Source organism: Amblyomma americanum, chromosome 6, assembly GCF_052857255.1.
Source record: "Amblyomma americanum isolate KBUSLIRL-KWMA chromosome 6, ASM5285725v1, whole genome shotgun sequence".
Taxonomy (NCBI): Eukaryota; Metazoa; Arthropoda; class Arachnida; order Ixodida; family Ixodidae; genus Amblyomma; species Amblyomma americanum.
In genome coordinates, this window is record NC_135502.1 from 55,894,926 (window position 1) to 55,915,744 (window position 20,819).

Here is a 20,819-nt window from a genome sequence, read left to right on the forward strand (position 1 = left end):
GTAATATAAGAGTTCTTGTAAACGATTTTTCAAAACAGTGCGACATACACTAAAGTAACTCAGCATACGGCTTCAACTTAGTATTCAGCAGCTTGACAATCATGCATTCAATGCAGTTGTTTTAAGCTTACTTGACTTACATGCCCATAACGATGCATATAAAACAGTGCTCTGGTTTTGAGGCCGCAATTTGTAAGCAGAAATACGACCCAACACTCACTCTAATAAGCGTGATAAAAAGATGTTAGCATCGACGTTAGCCAAACAGTGCATGGACTTAACATCTGCCGTAACTCGGATTTGCAGCACGTTTTAATGTTTTAGTGCTTCAACTCATTCTCACCAACAGTCAAATTTGCTGCACTAGCTGAAGGAATAATGCCTCTCCTTAATAACCTACAATTATCTTGTTCTCCAATGCGTCCATATTTCAACTAAAAAAATGAGCGCTGTCAATGTTGCCAGCGCAGACTGACAATATAATTACCTTTGTGAGCGCTTTTCTTGGCGCCATTCTTAGGTGCGTGGTGGCTCCTGCAAGTCATTCAAATCAAAAGTACAATTTCAGAGGTAAATAACCTCTGAAATTTACGGTGAACCCTATTTACCGTATTTTTCTTTTCAGAGGTGAATAACCTCTGAAATTGTTCTGTTATTTTCAATAGCGTGTTAACCTGCCCCCAGCATTGCAACTTGTTTTTTTGTGTTTGGAGTAAGTTTTTCGCATGTTACTTCGCGCCGATATCAGGTGCGAGCACGTCTTTTGGCTTCAGTTGCCGTATACTACTTCAGTTGCCGTCGTATACTACGCTGTAGCACGTGTAAGAAAGGAATACAATCCGAGCAATATTTATCTGACCCAATGGCTCACTCCGAGAAGACCTTAGTGCATAAACAGCTTCGGCTACGTGGGTACACTGAAGAATGCACGTGTATAACTCAAGCTGGGTGACGTAGCAACCATGCCAACGTCGTTAGGCGTCAGCATAGTGAATGGTGGCTGCAGATTCATGCTCTCAAATGGTACCAAGAAATAGCCAGATGCGAAGTTGGGTGCTATATTGGTGGAGAGAGAGAGAGAAAACATTTTATTATGAGCAACGGTAGAGGGTGGTGTCCTTTGATGGCTGCATCTGCCGTAGCTATTTGGGTGGCCCCTGCGATCAGATCACGCTGGTCGTCGAGGGTTGTTTTAGACCGGACCTTTTCCCATCTGGACAGGGAGAGGTCGGGTTTTCGCGGTAAAGATACACATGGCATACGAGGCGCACAATGGTCCACGTTTTCGAAATCGTCTATTGAAGTTAGAATATTGAGGCCGGGAATCCAGTCCTCGAACTTGCGTACACTAGGAGAACGCCATAGTCACCGGATCGCCGTCGAAGATGTCAGAATGTGACGCCTACATCACAAGAAGGCAGCTTCCGCATAATGTTTTCTAATGTGGGCTGATGGGCTACGTAGAATGCTGCTTACAGAATTACTTAAAAGGAAGTTTGGTGGAAAGGGTTGTGTTGCATTCTGCCGTAAACTGAAATATGTAAACATTTTATTTACTTTAGAAGGCAGACTGCGTCAGGGCAAAACCAGACTAGGTATACAACTGGTGCGACATATTAGTAGGAGCAGCGTGCATTGCCTTTCCCGAACAGCCAAGGAGTGCTTAGATCGTAGAGACATTTTCAGGACATGAGCCCCGAAGGCAAAAATGGTGAATACTTACCCTTTCTTGTGGCTTGAGCAAACGCCAAATGAAAAATCACTGGTAAACAGGAGGAGTAGGAGCACCGCTTGCATTCTGGCAATAAACCATACGTAAAATGCGCTTTAATTGACATTCGCGCCTTTATGGCACGCAGGATATTTCCAGCTCCGAATAAAACATTAGAACTTACCACACTTTTGGCAAACTCCACGAGTCGAACATTGCGTCGTTCAGATCAGTGACAAATTGAATGATTTAGCTTATTGAAAAAGGTAGGCCTAAGTCTCGTGCTGGGCAGTGCCAGAAAGGCGCCGAACGTTGTTTTTGATCAAAGCTTTCTATGTCTGCGATTCTGACAATACAATTTCTTTCGGCAAGTGCTGTATTGTAGCACTTTGCTAAGGTTTAACGGTGGCATTGTTCAGTGCTGCACGCATGAGCGGGAATCTCGTTTCTGTTTATTTCTGTGCAATGATACAGGAGTGCACCTTAGTGAAAGCCCCACAGCAACGATATTTAATCTTTGTATTTGCTCCAGCTGATGAAACTTGATTAATAACACAAAAAAAGGAAGGGACATCTGGTAAGCGAATGTATGGAATAGAATTGAATCGGTGCTCATTCGCTAGGTTTTACTGGCTCTCAATATCTCTGTACTCACTAGAATTGCCTCGCACTATTCATACTATCCTTCGTTTTCTCCACCTCCTCGTGTTCATCCCTTTGCTCCTCATATTTCTTCTCCTTTTCCTCCTACTGCAAGCTCTGTTCTTACGAGAAGACAAGAACAGGGCAAACGAAGGGCTCCTTAAGCCTACTGTTGGTGGTTCCACGAACTGTATTAATACCACCATTATTTAGTTCTTTCTCCTATGAACACTATTTACCGTATTTTTATTTTCAAGTTTACTGTCAGAATGCGGTGAGGGATGTCACGCAAACAAGGATTCTCCTGAATGTAGGCGGTGACAACTCACGCCATTGTAACGAAACTTGGGGAGCAGGCCATAAGCTGCCGCTGCGGTTCATGCCCCAGCACTGTTTTTTTTTTTTTGAAAATATCAGCAGGGGTTCACGTTCACATTTTGATATGCTGCAGCACAGTTCTCGCCTGTTGCTACCTGTGAACTCTCGAGAACTCTGTCTGGAATGCCGTCTGCGCGAGAAATCGCAAAACAATGTTGAGTTTGGTGGTCGTTTCGGGTCCAGATAAAAATTTTAGAGGACATCTAATTCTGTTGCGTGTGCAGAATACGGCAGCATTAAGGTATGAAATCCGTTCGGCCTGCTTCGCCCCCTCCGTCAATTCTGTTCGCCCCATACGCTGAGCCTGTGCAGTCACCGGTGCTCCATCCTCATCGACATACTGCCGTGTTGGTCGCCTTCTCCGCTTGCGGGATTTTCCATTGCGGTAGGGACACGTGGCGTTAATTCTGGCTCTATTACAGCCTAATACACTGAGCTGTCTAGACACGTCTACACAACCCCAAGCGCACCTTATCCGGAGCCCTCCACTTCGGCGTCCCTCACAGTCTGAGTCGCTCTGGGATGTTACACCCCGTAAAGCCAAACCAAAATCATAACAAATAGAGAATCTGGTTACTCTTCTTTGTAAAGTTTGGCGGAGCGCGAATATTCCAAAGGAACTCCAAAAATGTAAGACCTTGGCCGTAAAGACAAAAAAGCGGAGAGTTTGCTGGAAGCGCTAACATACAGTTCAGCGCATCATGAAAAAATAAAACGAAAGCCCAAGTTACAATGAGGATCTACCATTATGTTTCGCGGCCAACAACAGCAGAGTCCAACGCAAAGCCCAAGCATGCGTCGAAGCGTTCATCCTGTAACATAATGTTGCTCGATCTGTGCCCTGCTTTTCTCCAATTTAGTGCGGCAGCATACCCGCACGTTAACTGTTGACGATGTATGCGCCTGCTGATAGCGTGGGCTTCGAGCCAGCGACCACTAACAAACAACACTGCTTGCATGGCTGAGCTGGCGTGTGAGGCGGCAATGCATTGGAATGGGTGGTGACCGACACAATTGCGCAGTGCGATCAGTCTCGCTCATTGCTTCAGGTCGAAAGTTTCCTCTTTGTTTTTCATGGCAGCCTGTTATCCGGTGCACCGGCGACGAACCGTCGCACGTGCTTGCCATTTCCTGCGTCACTAAAGGTCATTTGCTTGCTGAAGGTCTTTTACTCGCGCATATGCCAGAGAGCTCGCTTTTATTTTAAGGCACGTATGAACACTCGACACGTGAAGGGAAGCATGCAGCTGGCATCCCAGGTTTCATTTTTCAAAGCCCGTGCGGAAAGTATTTGTGTTATATTTCGAATCCGTGGTACAGAATTGATGTTTGTGCGTGTACAGCCTTTGTCAAAAGTTCAGAAGTCAGGTGTGGCTGCTTCCTGGCCACCCCGTGTGGCTTGTTCTGCAGCCCCTGCGTTCCAAGTTCCTTGAAGGTAAGAAAAACTCAGGTACTTCCGCACCAGACAGTCAAGACCGCCACGGGTGGTACAAGAGGCCCACTACACTGCTTGGAGGAAAACATCTTTGGGCTCTAAACTTTTGACAAAGGCTGAGTAAAGGTTTGTCGGTGGTGTTGGTCCGGTGATTTCCAGAAACTGGATGCACCGCTTGAAGGCTTCTCGATGATACGACTTGCAGGCGAAGCGATTTAGTGAGAAACGAGCTTTTATACAGGCTATTTACAGATGGGTACAAACAAAAGTCAGTGTACGGCCACAACTATCCGCGGCCGGCCAAGCCGACCGCCGGCACAGAGGCGAGGAACACCGCGTCCCAACAGTCAAACTGGCGCGCCTCGCACCAGCTCTCAACGGTCACTCCCTCCACACTCGGCCAGACCGAGCGCCTGCCAGCTAGGAGTAGCTAGAGACAAAAGCACACGGGCGCGGCTCCCTTCGCGGGTACACCCCGAAGATGCCCGCGCCCCTTTCCACACGTAAAAATAAACTGCTAACTGCGGCTCATCAGTCTTGACGAATAGGAAAGCTCAGAACTGATGTCAGCGTTTTTCCTTACCCCCGAGGCCTCCCTAGGTGGTCTCGCAATCCTTTGCTAAGGGGACAGGGGTCCAAGGTCGAGGCCGGAAGATAGTCCCGCCGTCCGGAGCGGCGAAGGAAACCGCAAGGACGAATGGGGAGACTAACCAAAAAGGCATGAGTCCCCTTCTAACTGCGTGGTCACTGCCGTCTCGCGGAATATCCGCAACACATGTACAAAAAGATGCGACGGCGCGCCGAACCCTACAGGCTGTATGTATGTGCATGTGTGGCAGGCAGCTAATTTTCGCAAAATGACATTGCACGCTTTCATGTGAAATATTTAACACCAAAAGCGCCCAGAAAAACACGGAGCAATGTTTTGGAAAAGAAGCAAAATTCTGGACACTTTTTTCACATATTGAACAAGGCGCGCGGAACACCACGTGGCTATGACACAGCAGCCCCGTGTACATAGGCACTATCGGGGCGGGTTATAAAAAATGTGGGCGCATAAAATCATTGAAATTTTTATTCTCGCACTAGAAAACGTTTTGCATGGTATCATTGAAGCTTTTGTGAAAAAAAAACTGACGACCTTGGGAGTTATTTCGGACGCGCTAAAAATACATGATATATTAAACGCAACTGCAAAAGTTCATTTTAATTAAATTTGTTCTCCATATATCCCGTGATAGTACAAGTTTCTTCTATAGGATGTCCATGCGCTTGAGCGGAGTAGTGTCGGTGCAAATAAATGCATCCTTTTTGTTTCCCCACCCCTGCCCAATGACGGGACCCAGTTAGAAAGCCCACACAGTATACTCTGCCAGGCATCTCTAGTTCACACGCGTATTGAAGTGACCGCCTAAGTCTTCGGTTTCGAATTTCCACGCCTACACCAACGCCTATTATGTCACATAAAGTGGCATGTACCGCATTCTTAGACACAAATTTGAATATTGAAATATTGTATGGCACTATTTTGGAATTATTGAAGGTAATGGTCCATTCCCCTTGCATAGCAAAATCTTTTGTTTTTAACTTTCTCTATCACTCGCATCGAGCAGTTAACACTGCCATAAAAATAAAAATAAAAAACCAACTAGGAACGTTTTTGACGATCGGAAAAAACGACGGAAGATCTACGGATATATTGATCGTTATGCTGAAATTTTGACATATATGAAACGATTGCGTTCATAAACCTTTTTTCGATGAAAAATGCTTTCGTCCAGAATCACTGGGCGTGTACACAGATATCGCGGATGACCCTTCTAACCGCGTAGAAGCGCTGGAATAATTTTCCTTCGGTACACATAGAGATATTTGCGATGAGAATGACAACTTACTCAAGTGCGTCGCCTAGTGTTGTGTCGCTGTGTGCTTGGGACGGAGAGCGCGGTGAGTGAGGGGAAAGCACAATCTCCAAAGAGGTTAGTTCGGTATTTATGTATTATTTGTATGCGGTCGTTATCGGCCATAAAATTTTATTTCCAGGTACGACCGCCAATGTCTCTGGCAAACGGAGGCTCGTCTGTTAGGCTGTCGAAGCAGGTGGCTAAAAGGCGCGCTCGGCAAGTGCGTCAAGAGAGCGGAAGTTTAAATCAGCGTTTCGGACGATGTGTAAAGCGAAAGGGTCCGGGAACACCCCTACTTATAGCGCGATGACGCTGTGGAACTCTCCCAGCGAATACTGACATTGCACTTTAGACGTTTCGCTTCGCAATGGCAACACAGTAGGCGGGAGAGAGAGAGACAGATTAAAGCCACCGTCGATGCAGTCATCGCGCGCCTTAATTGGTGCAGGCGGGAGTTCTTCACTGTATCCCAAGCATGCGTTAAATGGACCGCGAGGACAGCTCCATCAAATTATTGCTCTTAATAAAAATTTTTCCTCTGCCACTTTGTGCCTATGTTAGCGTTTGTCCGCATCATATTTATAGGCGAGGAAACTGGATTTAAAAATCTTCCCGCGAGTTGACTCAAACTGCGGAAAGGAAAGGGTTGCCACTGCATCGAAGTGAATGGCTGTGTAGCGTCGTGGCCTCTGAGACCCGCTCTATAAAAATTGGTGTCGCCGCAACAGTTTTAATTTCAAAATAGGTCGGTGATGACGAAACGTGTATTTAGTTTTTTTTTTGCTTTTCGGAAGAAAAGCTCCTTTTGCATCGAAGTGAGCCGATGCTTGAATCTTTGAATCGAGGACTTCACTTAACCGGTAACTGCCCAACTAGGCAGTCAGCCTTCACTATCTTTTTACATTACTAACATGAAGGGGGTCATTATGTATATCGGTGTCCTTGAGAGGGAGAAGATGAAACTATCGATATATCGTCACAGATATCTTCTACTTTTCGCCGCATAGCAGCTGCGTAGAATTAACTCTTTCGTCTTCACTTTTCGGCCTCTGCAAAACGGAAAAAAGTCGCACTCCCACTTTGTCGGCACGGCGTCTTCGTGATTCAAGGCACAGCGTCACAATCCCATCCACTGATGACGGCAGGGTCAACGTGAACGTCTGGCCTATATATGATGATAAAGGTTATCGCAGACCATGCTTTACATAAGGGGCTGGCACATCGCTGCTTCAGCGTGGACGGTTGTTTTTGTTTGATGCCCTCCATAAGGCCGATGGTGACCAGGTACAACAGTGTTAACGATTCTCAGGTTTCACCTTTCTCCACACTCTACTAAGAGTGCTGCTCTGCCACTACGGGAACCTTTGTCACAGTTATCCACTGCCTGCTTTTTCTACCCCTTCGCACTGAGCAGAGTAGTGAGTCAGTGTACTTTTTGCTTACTTTATTCATGGCTGATTCAACATCTTAACGGAAATTTTTGATAATTTCTTCATCATGACTGGCTTTCGATGGATTTACATGAATTAATACCTTAAACTTGTGCCTTTTATTCCGCCTTAATCTCGTTAGTGCTGAAAAACTAATCGATGATGCATGCTATATCTTCACTGATAAGGAATACAGAAACATGTCCTCTCTTTTACGGTTCGACGGCAACTGAATACATGCCCGTCGTTTATGCTTCCTCAGTTCTCCAAACGTGCTAAGTGAATGACATCGTACTGAATAATGATATACCCTCAAAAAACACGCCTAATCTTGTCTTTCTGAACTATTTAATGCTCCTGCTTTAAAACTTTCCGATATAAGTTTCGAATGGCAACCTGAGAGGATCCAAATATCCCCCGCATCCTCAGCTTGCTCACTTGTCCGGGTGCCGCCTCTGAGATTTGCTATGTAGCCGCTGAGGACTGACGGCAGAGCATTAAATGACAAATCCATGTCAGACAGGCAACGTTTGGCAGCTGGCAGAGCGGTAACCTTTAGGTAAGCGAGCACTGTTGCTTTTTTTTTGCTGTTGCTTTGCTGATCACACGTGGACCGGAGTACCACCTTTAGCAGGCTGCGAGGTCGTTCGAAACTGGGGCTTAGCCCGCGAGGGGCGCAGCGGGGTTTACGGAGCTTCTCCCAAGCGGACACCCCTAAAGAAAGCCGGGCGCCAGGCAGGGGGCCGCTTGTACCCTTTTTTACCGGTGGGTGTCCGGCGGTGGGTTTCGAACCGACCACCTCCCGTAGCTGAGGAGCAAGGAAATTGATTTTTTTTTTCAAGGACGATTAAAAATGGCTTCTCACATTGGTGTATGCTAGGAGAAACTGTAGTTCGCCAAGATACTTGGGGCCCGCACCCGTTCCACTGCAGATTTGCTAGTTGATAATATGCGGAGTTGGCGCCTCTACTTCGCGCACCGTTCGAATAACCTTATGATGTTTTTATACGTAGCAAAATTGTGAGATAAGATTCCGCATACCTTGTTCTTGGTGGGGAACTTCAAACGATGTGAGAGTTCTCTTCTTGCATTGAGGCGTTACACTGATCACCACTTCCTTGGCCTCGCTTCGTGCGACCGCTTTCCCACCACATGATACATGCACCTCCACTCTCACGCCCAGCGATACATGTAGGTTAAGTGAAGCTCACTCCAGTAGAGACCCTTTAGTGCGTTTGGCTATAGGCTAACATCCTGTTTTAGAAACGAGTCGACCGGTTCATGCGCAGGCTAATGCCAGTAAACACAAGAAAAAGCACGAACTTCACACTAACCATTGTATAAGGCTTGTTTAAGGAACAGTAACCACATGACATGCGTCACTAATTTCGCATAGCTTTTGGTATGGTGAGGTATTGTTCTAATGCTTTCTTCCTACACGGTTGCATAGCAGGTTTGAGTTTAGAACCTCCAAGCGTGGTTTTCAATGCGCTAGCGTTATTTTCCCCACTTTCTCAAAATCTATCCACCTTGTGTGATGTAATGGCCGCCTTTGTCTTTTGCCATTTGCTCTCCACCAGTCTTCACCTTTCAGAAACCTCTGCTCCCCCCACCCCCCAACCACACACCTCTTTTTTTTCCAGAATGCCGTGCCCACCACCCATTCACTCACTTTAACCCCCTAGGCGCTTTCACCCATGAGAAGCCCTTGCAGCACTGGAATGTAAAAGCCGCAACGGCAAGGCAATCTTTGCAGCAGTGAAATATACAACCAGTACTGCTAATGCAGATTTTTTCGCATCCATTCATATGATCGGTTGTGCATTTTTTTCTTTTGCACTAGGTTCTTCAGCACTGCGTGGGGCTGACATCTGCAAATACTTGGGTGTACTATGACCTCTACGTTGTCGTCGAACACGCATGTTAATAAAATTTGTTCCACTTTCCGCAAACTCTTCTTCCTGTGACAGAAGGTTAAAATCGTCCCTCCTAGTGTGAAATTTGTCAGACCAAAGATAGAGTATGCATGTCCAGCATCGGATCCTTACACTAAATGGAATACCAAGTGGCTCTAAACAATGAAATGAAAGGCAGTGGGGTTTATGTTTAATAAATTCTCATGGCTGGACACTCACTCTAGAATAATATTAGGAAATTCCATCCCCCTTTTTGTATCACGCCGAAAGCACCGCAGGCTAGAATTTCTTGTTACCAACAAGATTTCAATCAAGCAATAACATTATGTAAAGCTTCTTAAGACACGGCACACAAAATGTCATCATCCTGGCTGACTTATGCCCAGCTATGCTCGAACTGATACATTTAAAGATTCCTTTTTTTTCCTCGGACAATGCAGGACCTGGACGATGGTTTACAGACAGCTTCACAGCGCCAGCAAAAATTTCATAAATTTATACTTGCGTGTTACTGATTTCTTCATCATTGTTCGTATGTCCTTACATGCCCCTCTTCTTACGTAAGAAAAGGGGCATCCAAGGGTCCGCAGTAAGCCACAATAAGCAATTAAATATAAATAAAATATCCTGCGACGGACTGTTTTTTACTGCTGAATAAAATGCGTACCAACTAGGTATGTTTAAAACGAAAAGCATGATAATTGATGTCATGCTGTTGGCAGTTGCAAGAACTGAGCCCTTCAGCGAAATTTTTCTTTGGCCTCGCATTATTAGGTGGGCTAGCGAGCTTTGAGGGTAGTCCATATATATGCGACACAATGGAGGAGAGCACTTGCATGCACAAGAAAATACAAGTCTATTTGATAATAAGGAACCATGTTTGTTTCAAAATGCGCATAGTCACTACGAACGATGATCTAATTGTGTCTCACAAGCATAGCTTTTAGAGCGTTTAGGAATCCTCTTAGTAGGTGACATCCCTCATAGCCTAAGTCGCTTTGGAGCGTTAATTCCCATAAACCAAGCCAACATCTGTTGTAGTAATCATGCTTTGTCTGATCCTCGTGTCCGAAAGCGCACCGAACTAATCGCAATCGTAACCGTTGTTTAGAAATCAGGCCATTTTATTTGTGATGTGGGAGTGAGTGTTGCTAAAGTCTGCCTTCTAAACGACAAACGAGACGCCATTGACAAATCCGCTGATCAGTTCGGAGGCCACTTCTGGCTGGTCGTAGGGCAGGATGTGACCCCCGTTCCGGACGAGAACCATTGTGAAGTTGTTCGCTTTCTTAACGTAGCCCAGCACCTCGTCACCGTCGGCCGAACGCCATATCTGCTGTGGGGCACTGGCAAACTCCTGGGCCCCTGACCATTGCAGCGAAGACATGAAGGCCTCGGTCGCAGTGTACGGAACGGCGATGTCCAGCTGACCGCTATAGTGGAGTGCCTTTGCGAAAAGAGAGCAACACATGGGGTCCGTGTAAGAAACAACATTTGTAAATATGTTGATAGTGCAGTAACTCTGTACACGTGAGGACTTTTGAAAGGTTCCCAGAGAACGGGTTTGCAACATGGGCTGTACAGCGGAGCTGTAGTACCCAACTTGGAACTTGAGAGTTGTTTTGAAGGGGTGGTGAGGGAAACCTGGTCGTCTTCCAGAAATCTGAAGCTCTGAAAGTGTCATGAGAGCCGAACTGCAGTGCTCGGAAAGAAACTCTGTTAGACTGGCGCCATTAAAAAACTGATGGTGTCTGTGTGTGCACACACAGAGCCAGAATTACCGTCCCCAAAAAGTTTCTTAGGATAAAAGTGCTCGAAATATTGGCTGTGTAGCTTCCAAAAGACGACGACAATCTGCAACGTTATGGGTGCGGATTCTCTCGATAAACAGAAGAGAGAAACTGTTGTAGGCATGGCAAGACGGTGGATGTGATTAAGTAGGCAGACTCACGACAATGAGCACGAACACTCCTCTGCTGAAATGAATTCAAACATTCTCTTTTATTTGCATGCACCTGCCCGCTAGATACTCTACGCACTGGCACTTGCGAGCCGGGCAACGCTGGAAACAAGATAGAGATAGGCATTTTTAACGCAGCAATGCATTTATTATCTATATTCGTGAATCTCAGCTTCCTTAACGTGCTCAGTTTTCTGACCGATCACGAAAATCATCTAGAGAATGCAATGGTATACGCATAGCTTCTATAGAACACGTTAGTTTATGATGGGCACCCCTCATGCTGTAGTTTTTACTTTATCCTCTCATCCTTTTCTTCCAATTTCAGGTTTAAGTTCTGATTGCTTTTTGTTTTTCTTCTTGCAGTGAAAGCTGCTATAGCTTTGATTTACCCATATAGCCATGCATTCCACCGTAAAATGTGCAGCGCCAGCTGTAAACGCTAACTACGAATGAATTTACATCTGGCTTAATTCATGGGATTCATTTGCATTGAGGTAATTTGTTTAATTGAAATACATTGCATTCAGCAGGTGGAACAGTGGTGATTGAAATCCCTTTCCACGTTGAGGAGATATGAGCGGAGGGTAAATGCGAGATTGAACAGAGATAAACGGTGGGGAACGAGAGATTATCTACAAGGGATAGTACACTGAATTTTAAACAACCATTTTTTTTCGGAAGGACATCAAGCGTGTTGCCCAAGGTGCTTGATTCTGGAACGGTTTTGTTACAAGCGCTGTATTAGAGTTTTACCGATAACTTTAAGATTAGTTTATGCGCCCGTTATCATATGTCCAGATGATGGAAATCATGATCAGGGATCACGAAGGAGACTGCACATCGGCAAAAGTGATGTGGCAGAAAATACTATAAATCTCACCCGCCGGACCGCAACTACTCATTTCTGGTGTATAGTAGCGCCCAGTTTCCACACTAAGAGGTGTTACGGCATAGTGATACCCGCCGCATCGACGAAAGATTTAGTGGACCATGGCTGCCTCTCCACCGAAGAAAATCAAAACACTGGCGCCACCTAGCGGAAAAAGCTAAAAGCACATCATCGGCGTTGCGAAAGAAGTGTTGTTTTCATCCAAGGCCCAGTGGTAAGCGCCTAAACTATTTAAAACATGACAGCACTCCTGGAAGAAAAAGAATTACTGTCGGTTTAGTACGCTAAGCACGAAAAAATTTCCAAGGGTCTTAAGTGCTTTGAAGGCGCAAGCGTTTACTTATTTTTAATCCACCCGCAAATCCGCGGCAATCTACTCTTAAGCACCCTGATTCCCCAGTGTAACTTAATCCCACATAATCGAATATTTTTCCACCAGAATCCACCTAAACTAAACTAATTTGACGTAATCCACTTTTAATACACCGCAATCCGCCAGAATCTATCCGTAGACCATCTCCATCCACCGTAATCCAACCTAATTCACCCTACTGCAACTCAATCTAATGGAACACATTCTTAATGCTACCTAATTCAACTTAATTTCCTTTACTCCACCGCAATACGCTAGAGTCTGCCCTTAATCTACCACAATCCACCGTAAGACTTAATCATCCCCGACGATACAAGGTAATTCACCCTATTTTCAGTTAATCAAATGTAATCCGCTCTGAATTCATCGCAATCCATCATATCACAACTCAATCCGCCCTACTGCAACTTAATTCAATGCATTCTACCCTGAATCCACTACGATCGATCCAACTTAATGGAACTTAGTTCAATGTAATCCGCTATTATCTACTGCAATCCCCAAGAATCCACCAGTAATCCATTATAATCTACCTGAATCCAATTTAATCTTACGCAGTCCAGTTTTAACCAACCTCAATCAGCCAGAATCCACTCGTAAAATGCCAAAATGAACCGTAATCCAACTTAATCCTACGTAACGAATAGGAATATCTGGCGTGCACAACACCCTCTTTTTTTTTTACCACCACTCTATGCATACAGATGCCTCCGACTTTTCTCGTAATGAAGATCGTAAGGCTTTTGACTTACGATCGCTGCTGCCAAAATGTCTCCCTGACCTTGTCAAGCTGTGTTCACAGCTTGTTGTCAGGGAAGCCATCAACATTGTGCCAATGTTGAAATAAATTTGATTTGATTTCATTTCATTGTGCGAAAGGACGTTGTTTGCAATAAGATCAGCTTCAAAGCCCGCTGCGCGATACCACTAAACCGGAGTTCCCGGGCTCGAAACCGGCCTCGACGGCCGCATTTCGATGGAGTTGAAACGCAAAAGGCGCCCGTGTGCTGTGCGATATCAGTGCATGTTAAAGATCCCTAGGTTGCCGAAAATTTTCCAGAACTAAGTGGAGGGGGGGGGGGGGGTTCTGCTATTTTTGCCCGTGATGATACGTCCTGTGTAACGCTCGAGCTATGGTGACGTGAGCCGATAATGCTAGTAATGCCGAGAGACCTCCTTTAACGGAAGTATCCGCATAACTTTAGCGGAGTTGTGTCCGACGGTCTAAAGCACGGTTCGTAAACGTGGAGCCTCGCCTCCCCCGCGAACGCATCACATCGGAGGCCGCAGTGACGCTACTACATCATATGAAGCATCTCCTTAGTGACCACGCGTTCTCCTTAGATTCCAAAATCTTTCGTGACCTGCTGCTGCGCTCGCAGCGCCATCATGTACCCATTATCTTGAGGACATTGGCAAGGAAGTCCCTGAACTAATTAGCAGTTTTGGCAGGCAGCTTCGCGGTGTTTCTGCAGCTCATCCTCCCCATGCTTCCAAGTCTACATGGCACCAGCACCACCCTGGACCGCTTAGGCCCGCACCATGCTAGCAGCCTTCGGACAGGCGACCTGAGAGGAACTTTTATATTGTCGCTGCCCATAGCGGTCAGGGTCGTAGTCCATACGCCGCGTCAGTGGTTAGAAATCGTTATGAATCGCTATATAGCAGTCGTTATAAAATCTACAGAAGAATGTTCACAACGACTGGACAGGCAACCCCGCTCTGTTGAGTGCTTTGAGTTACAAAGAGTGACGTGTGGAGAGTTACCTTGTAGTTGTCTATAAGCAATGCGAACTCGTCTCTGACGGACTTCATAAGGTCGGCCTTAAAGTGTAGCACCACGGTTGATTTGTTCTCGCTGAACTGTGCTCCTCCCACGTGAATGGCATGGCGCACTGCCGAGGTGTGCACAAACTTCTCGTAACGTGTGTGCGACTCAGGTTTTTTGGTGATCAGGTAATTGTAGACATAATCGTAGCCTGTGACGTTTTCAAAATATGTAGGCCCTCCGAGTATGGTGCCTAAGAACAGCTCCATCATAATCGAGGAGGCCTCCGTGTAGCGCTCCTCACGGATCAGTTCCGCTGCCAGATCACACTCTTTCTGCATGTATGCTGCTTGGCGTCGGTCCATGAGACCAATCTCGTAGAGGTGGTGCCCATAAATGAGCATGGTTTTCGAGTCGATCACGCCATTGCCAATTGAGAGACCTTTGAGATGGACTGATACTCGCAACTCTCCTCTGGACTGGTGCAAGGCGGCGCCGATGGCAGAGACGTATTTACCTGCGGAGAGAATAGCGCATGAAATAATTAAGTCGCCTCAGGAGGTGATGCAATAGCTTGATGTCCCGCCTTCCTGATGCATACAAACCTGCCTGAGACGGTTCGGCGTATAAGCAAAATATCTGTAAAAACCTGTAGTAAATAAACATGTGGCTCCTTGTAGGCACCCATCTCAGAAAATCTGTACAACCATTATAGATTGCATGCTTTCCACAACGTTCCGAATGACGTTGAACAGTGCAAACCACAACCAGAATTTGAAATGTCTGGTACATCCCAATGATTTTATATGGTCGTCGGAAGTGGTTGTTGTGAGCGCAGGAAGCATTTTATTTGTCAGATATTGCAGCAAGCGGATGAATCGGCCATCATGATCACCATGTTCGCCCAGAACATTTCCGGATATTCTATTTTTGAAAAAAAAAAACAAGTTTAAAATATCTCCACTGCGTTACGAAGTGTTAGCCACTGGAGGCCAAGATGGCCATCTTGCTGAATCGCGAGAAAACCTAGGCATGTTAATTTCGCAGGAAATAAAGCTTATCTCTTTCTCCTCCTGGATGCGATTTGCGTAAGTTCTCACCGAATTTAACTTTGACAACACTGGTCTTCTCTTTTTTTTAACGCTGCCCACTTTGGAGGTCGGGCAAACTAAACCTTGAAATTTATTTTCCTTCAGAAAACGCAACGCCTCTCATTAAAGCTGTGTAGAATTTCCCTGGGGATAGTTCTCACCGGCGTATGATTCTCCGGCCAAGTAGAAATCGTTCGAGGAGTAATTATCGAAGAGGGTGAAGAACTGCTGCAGAAACTCCAGCATGTCTCTGCTCACGTCGGACATGTTGCGGGCGTAGCCGTCGTCACTCTGCGTGAAGCTGAAGCCAGTGCCCACGGGGTTGTCCACGTAGAGAACCGATATTGTGCGCGTCCAGGTGATCTCGCGCAACTGCGCCGCGTAGTTCTCGTCCACGTAGTAAGGCCCGTGCTCTACGAACAGGCCCATGAGAGAAGACGTGCCCGGTCCTCCCTGGAGCCAGAGCATTACCGGCACCCGGTCGGGGTTTTCCTGTGAAAGAGTGATATGTTTTAAGGTTTTGAAACACACTTATTATGTGTCATTGTTCTCCAAATAAATAAATAAATAAATAAATAAATCAAAATTTTCTTTAAGGTCCAGTGAGTAATAGAAATGTGTAAAAATTCCACAGTCGACAGAGCGGCGCACACAGGTTGTCGAAGCGCGGCGTTCTGGAATGTTTCCTGACGTTGACTATCGACAACCACAGGAGGTTCGTCGCTTTTTCCGCAATAGATGTTCCCTGCGTGTTTTTTTCATCTCAACGATATTATTACGCCTTGTTTATGTATCAATAACTACTACGATTTTCGGAGTAAAAGGGGAGTTGCAGTGCAGACGCGAGGCAAGCAAAAGAACGAATGCGACGAGTTGTGAACAAGATCCAAGGAGAAATGAATTTTTTGGCGATGTTCAACGAACAATAGTCTAGTTTAGCTTTAAAACTGGAATCCAATGTATTAAAAGGTGATCAGAAGGAGCGAGGAATAGAAGTGTTACTTAGCCCACATTTCAGATTTTAATGCTTTTTGAAGACCCTGCACTGGGATGTGTGTGTTTTGTCGAAAGGCGGGTGACGTCAAGACGCTTCCCGCCTGCGCTAGTGTATAAGGTATTAGAATGGCTGTAATTCGAATCTACACATTAAGGTTGTAGAGATAACAACAAACTGTAAAACCTTTTTAAACACATCGGCAGTAGGTGAACGTGATGCTGTTAGCGTGTTCCTATCCGTTATCTAAGTGTGCTTTCTTACGTTCGTCTGTTTACTGCGCTTGTTCACCATGTGATACGTAATACCACACAACTGTCTTGACAGTACAATTTGGAATTCAGTCACCAATTAGAGTAACTTCTGCAGTGCGGAATGCCTCGCAGTTTAAACAAGTGGTACGGGTACAAATAGTTCTTCCTTTGGAATGAAATGATCCTAGCAATCCTCTTTCTTCTACGACTTAGTGGAGAACGTGGAAGCCACCCTGTTTTTCAGCGAAATTATTCTATAAATTTATTCATTATGGAACACAATTTTTGATATTTGGAGATGTTATTCGTGGCATGGTCATTTTAAAACAGGAAGGTGCATCGTTTCAGGAAAATAAGATCTTTTTCCCTCTACGGAAACCTGGCATCATTCTAGCAATGTGGAAACACTGCGGTCTGTGCCGTGAAAGGTTGCGGTAGTTTTCAGCTCTGGACATTACCATTGCAAGGACAAACCAGAAGAAGAGGTTGCTTCCCAGCTCCTTGTTGACGGTGATGAACCCCGAGTAACTGAGAACATCAGGGACATCGCCGAGGCTGCCAACCCTGCTTCTTTCCAAGGCTTCGTCATACTGGCCAGCTTCAATTAGAGGAGTCAAGAGCAGAGGCTCTCTCTCGTTGACTTCTGAGGTTGACGTATGGCCTGTGTCGGACAAAAGGATGGAAAGCTTTTTATTCAATTGTTAATATTTTCGACTCTCCAGAAGAAGGGTCATTGTTTGCATTCTTGTTGAGCTTGTACCCTCATAAAGTCATGGTATTTGTAATCACGTGGCCCAATTTTGCAGATCTTATCTGTTCAGCTCTGTCGGGACAGTACACTTAGCTGGCTGTAGGCATATAAACCTTAGGAAAGTACAGCCTGCGTCACACTTCTGTGCTCATGCAGAATGTTCTAGCGAAACACTGCCCCTCAAGCAAAGGGACAACTCGCTGTAGCTGCTTGGTTTGGCAGACAGCGCTTGTAGGGCAGTAGGGCCACATAGGAATAGAAGGTAGTGGGGCGCGAGCACTTCACTCGAAAACCATGGCCTGCTGGCTGATTTCGGTTTTTATTATATCGGCTCACTGCTGGAGCGCTCTTCAAAGAGGTGACGCAGATTGTACAAAGGTAGAAAGCGAGTAGAAGGGGACTGACTATGGGATGGTTTCCGAATGTTCCTGCTAAGAAAAGGGTTCTTGTAGACGATTTTTCAATACAATGAAGCATACACTAAAATAACTGAGCCCACAGCTTTAAATTAGTATTCAGCAGCTTGATGATCCTGTATTCAATGTTGTTGTTTTTGATTTACTTGACCTACAGGCCCATAACGATGGATGTGGAATTGTGCTCTGGTTTAAGGCGTAAATTTGTAAGCAGAAATACGACGCAACGTCTACTCTAATAAACATGATAAAAAGTTGTTCGCTCCGGCGTTAGCCAAGCAGTACACGGACATAACATCTGCCGTAACTCTGCTTTCCAGCACGTTTTATTGTTTTAGTACTTGAACTCTCTCACCAACAGTCAAATTTTGTGCACTGAAGGACTAATACCTCTTTTAAATGACCTAAAATTACCATCTTCTCCAATGAGTTCGTATTTCAACTTGAATAACCGACGCTATGAATGTTGCCACATCGGAGTGACAATGGTATTACCTTTGTGAGCGCTTTTCTTGGCGCCATTCTTAGTTGCGTGTTGGCTCCTGCAAGACATTCAAATCAAAAGTACAATTTCAGAGGTAACTAACCTCTGAACTTGTTCTGTCATTTTCAATAGCGTGTTAACCTGCCCCGAGCAACTTTTTTTGTGTGTTTAGAGTACGTTTTTTGCATGTTACTTCGCGCCAATATCAGGTGCAACCCCGTATCATAGCTTTATATTCTTATAATGCGACCCGACCTTCTACTGCATCGACAAGCTTTGTCGTATACTACGCGGTAGCATGCGTAAGAAAGTAATACGATCCCAGCAATATTTATTCGACTAAGTTGCTCACTCCAAGAAGACCTTAGTGCATAAACAGTTTTGGCTACGTGGGTAGACTGAAGAATGCACATGCATAACCCAAGCTGGGTGACGTTGTTAACAGAATCAACGACGTTCGGCATAAGTATAATGAATGGCGGCTGCAGATTCATGCTCGCAAATGATACCAGGATATAGCTAGACGCGAAGTTGGATGCTATATTGGTGGAGAGAGAGCGAGAGCGAGAGAGAGAGAATACTTTTTTTATGAGCAAAGGTTGGAGGAAGGCCCTCAGGCGGTGGTGCCCTTCCAGGGCTCCATTTGTCATAGCTATTTGGGTGGCCCGGGCGACCAGGTTACCCCGGTCGTCCAGGGATGTGCTAGAGGACGTTTTTCCACCTGGACGGGAAGAAGTGGAGTAGGGGGGGTCCTGAATGTAGACTGTCAGAGCCAAACCAGACTGGGTATATGACGTGGGCGACGTATGTGCATGAGTTGCACGTGATGGGTTTTCCGAACAGCCAAGGAATGGCTTAATCATATCAATATTTTCACGACTTGAGCTCCCAAAGCAAAAACGGTGAATACTTACAATTTCTGGTGGCTTGCGTTAGCGCCAAATGAGAAATTGCTGGTGAACAGGAGGAGTAGGAGCACCGCTTGCATTCTGACAGTAAACTATACGCAAAATATGTTTTAATTGATATTTAATCCTGATTTCCTCGAAAGTAGCACATTTATGGGCACGCAGGATGTTCACGGCTTCGGAATAAACAATAGAAATTACCGCATTTGCGATAAATTTATCGACTAGAACAATGCGTTGTTCGGATCAGTGATATACAGAATGATTAAAGTTATTGAATAAGGCAAGCCTAAAGCCTGTGGTGGGCAGCGGAAGAAAGGCACCGAAGGTTGTTGTTCACCGAAGCTTTCCATGGGTGCGATTCTGGCAATGCAAATGCGTTTGACAAGTGCTGCATTGCTGTACCTTGCTAAGTTCGAAATGTGGCATTGACCCATTGGGTCTGTATTCCATGCATTGATCGGCAGCTCCTTTCCTGTTTATTTCTGCGCCGCTTATTGAGAGCTCCATAGCTGCAATATTTAATCTCTAGCTCTGGTCGAGCTCATGAAACAAGTGCCCCGCCGCGGTGGCTCAGTGGTTAGGGCGCTCGACTACTGATCCGGAGTTCCCGGGTTCGAACCCGACCGCGGCGGCTGCGTTTTTATGGAGGAAAAACGCCAAGGCGCCCGTGTGCTGTGCGATGTCAGTGCACGTTAAAGATCCCCAGGTGGTCGAAATTATTCCGGAGCCCTCCACTACGGCACCTCCTTCTTCCTTTCTTCTTTCACTCCCTCCCTTGTCCCTTCCCTTACGACGTGGTTCAGGTGTCCAACGATATATGAGACAGATACTGCGCCATTTCCTTTCCCCCAAAACCAATTATTATTATTATTATTATGAAACTTGACAAAATAACAAAGAAAAGGAAGGGGCGTCTGCAGAGGGAATGGATTTGGAATAGAACTTGTGTGAGTCCGTTTTTTCCTCGCCCGCCGGACGCAACTCCCTCGTGAGTCATTTCACACCGTGACAGCAACCCCCGAAACACGTTGCAGTGAGGATGTGCCATTATGCTTCGGGGTCATGAACAGCAGCATCTAACATAAAGGCCAACCACGTGTCGAAGCGTTCATGCACTAAGTTAGTGTTGGTCGATCAGTGCCATATGCGTTTCTCTCATTTAGTGCGTTATCAACAGATCCGTGCGTTAACGATTGACACGCTGTTTGCGCACCTGTTGATAGCGCGTCTTTCCAGCCAGCGACCATCGACACACACCTCTGCTTGCATGGCTGAAATGACGTGGCGTCGGCAGTGCAGTGGAAACGTAGTGACTGCAACACTTGTGGAATGCAATGGAATGGGTAGCGACCGCAACACCTGTGCAGTGCGACTAGTCTAGCCCACTGCTTCAGGTGCAAAGTGACCGGATGTTTTTGGCGACAGCCTGTTATTCGGTGCATCGATGACGAAACGTCGCACGTGCTTGCCATTTCCTGCGTCGGTGAAGGTCCTGTGCTTGCTGAGGGT

General features: G+C 45.8%; 1 protein-coding gene and 2 long non-coding RNA genes across 4 annotated transcripts; 1 reads left to right on the forward strand and 2 right to left on the reverse strand.

Moving 5' to 3' along the window:
- Positions 1–485: 485 nt before the first annotated feature.
- LOC144093500 (uncharacterized) lies at positions 486–9,132 on the reverse strand. The gene is made up of 3 exons (XR_013306289.1): positions 6,062–9,132; positions 1,724–1,798; positions 486–534 (listed from the first exon to the last, which is right to left on the reverse strand). It is a non-coding gene; the product is annotated as an uncharacterized LOC144093500 (long non-coding RNA).
- On the forward strand, positions 3,959–10,842 carry LOC144093499 (uncharacterized). The gene is made up of 4 exons (XR_013306288.1): positions 3,959–4,166; positions 9,144–9,243; positions 9,344–9,422; positions 10,715–10,842. It is a non-coding gene; the product is annotated as an uncharacterized LOC144093499 (long non-coding RNA).
- Positions 9,685–20,692, reverse strand: LOC144093497 (putative serine carboxypeptidase CPVL). 2 transcript variants are annotated; one of them, XM_077626943.1, is made up of 6 exons: positions 20,524–20,692; positions 18,411–18,457; positions 17,207–17,409; positions 15,662–15,992; positions 14,409–14,926; positions 9,685–10,863 (listed from the first exon to the last, which is right to left on the reverse strand). In XM_077626943.1, the coding sequence occupies exons 1-6, from the start codon at positions 20,577–20,579 to the stop codon at positions 10,582–10,584; spliced, it is 1,437 nt and encodes a 478-aa protein (XP_077483069.1). In that variant the 5' UTR covers positions 20,580–20,692; the 3' UTR covers positions 9,685–10,581. The 2 variants fall into 2 exon arrangements, with proteins under 2 accessions (XP_077483069.1, XP_077483068.1); XM_077626942.1 differs by lacking the exon at positions 20,524–20,692 and adding an exon at positions 19,314–19,997.
- Between the last annotated feature and the right edge of the window lie 127 nt (positions 20,693–20,819).

Bases quoted from the DNA above. Each gene is read 5' to 3' on its own strand.
- LOC144093497 (XM_077626942.1), bottom strand. From the start codon at position 19,387: ATGCAAGCGGTGCTCCTACTCCTCCTGTTCACCAGCAATTTCTCATTT. The intron at 18,458-19,313 runs GTAAGTATTCAC...AATGTCTTGCAG, and splicing joins AACGCAAGCCACCAGAAATT to GAGCCAACACGCAACTAAGA. The intron at 15,993-17,206 runs GTAATGTCCAGA...ACTCTTTCACAG, and splicing joins TCTGGTTTGTCCTTGCAATG to GAAAACCCCGACCGGGTGCC.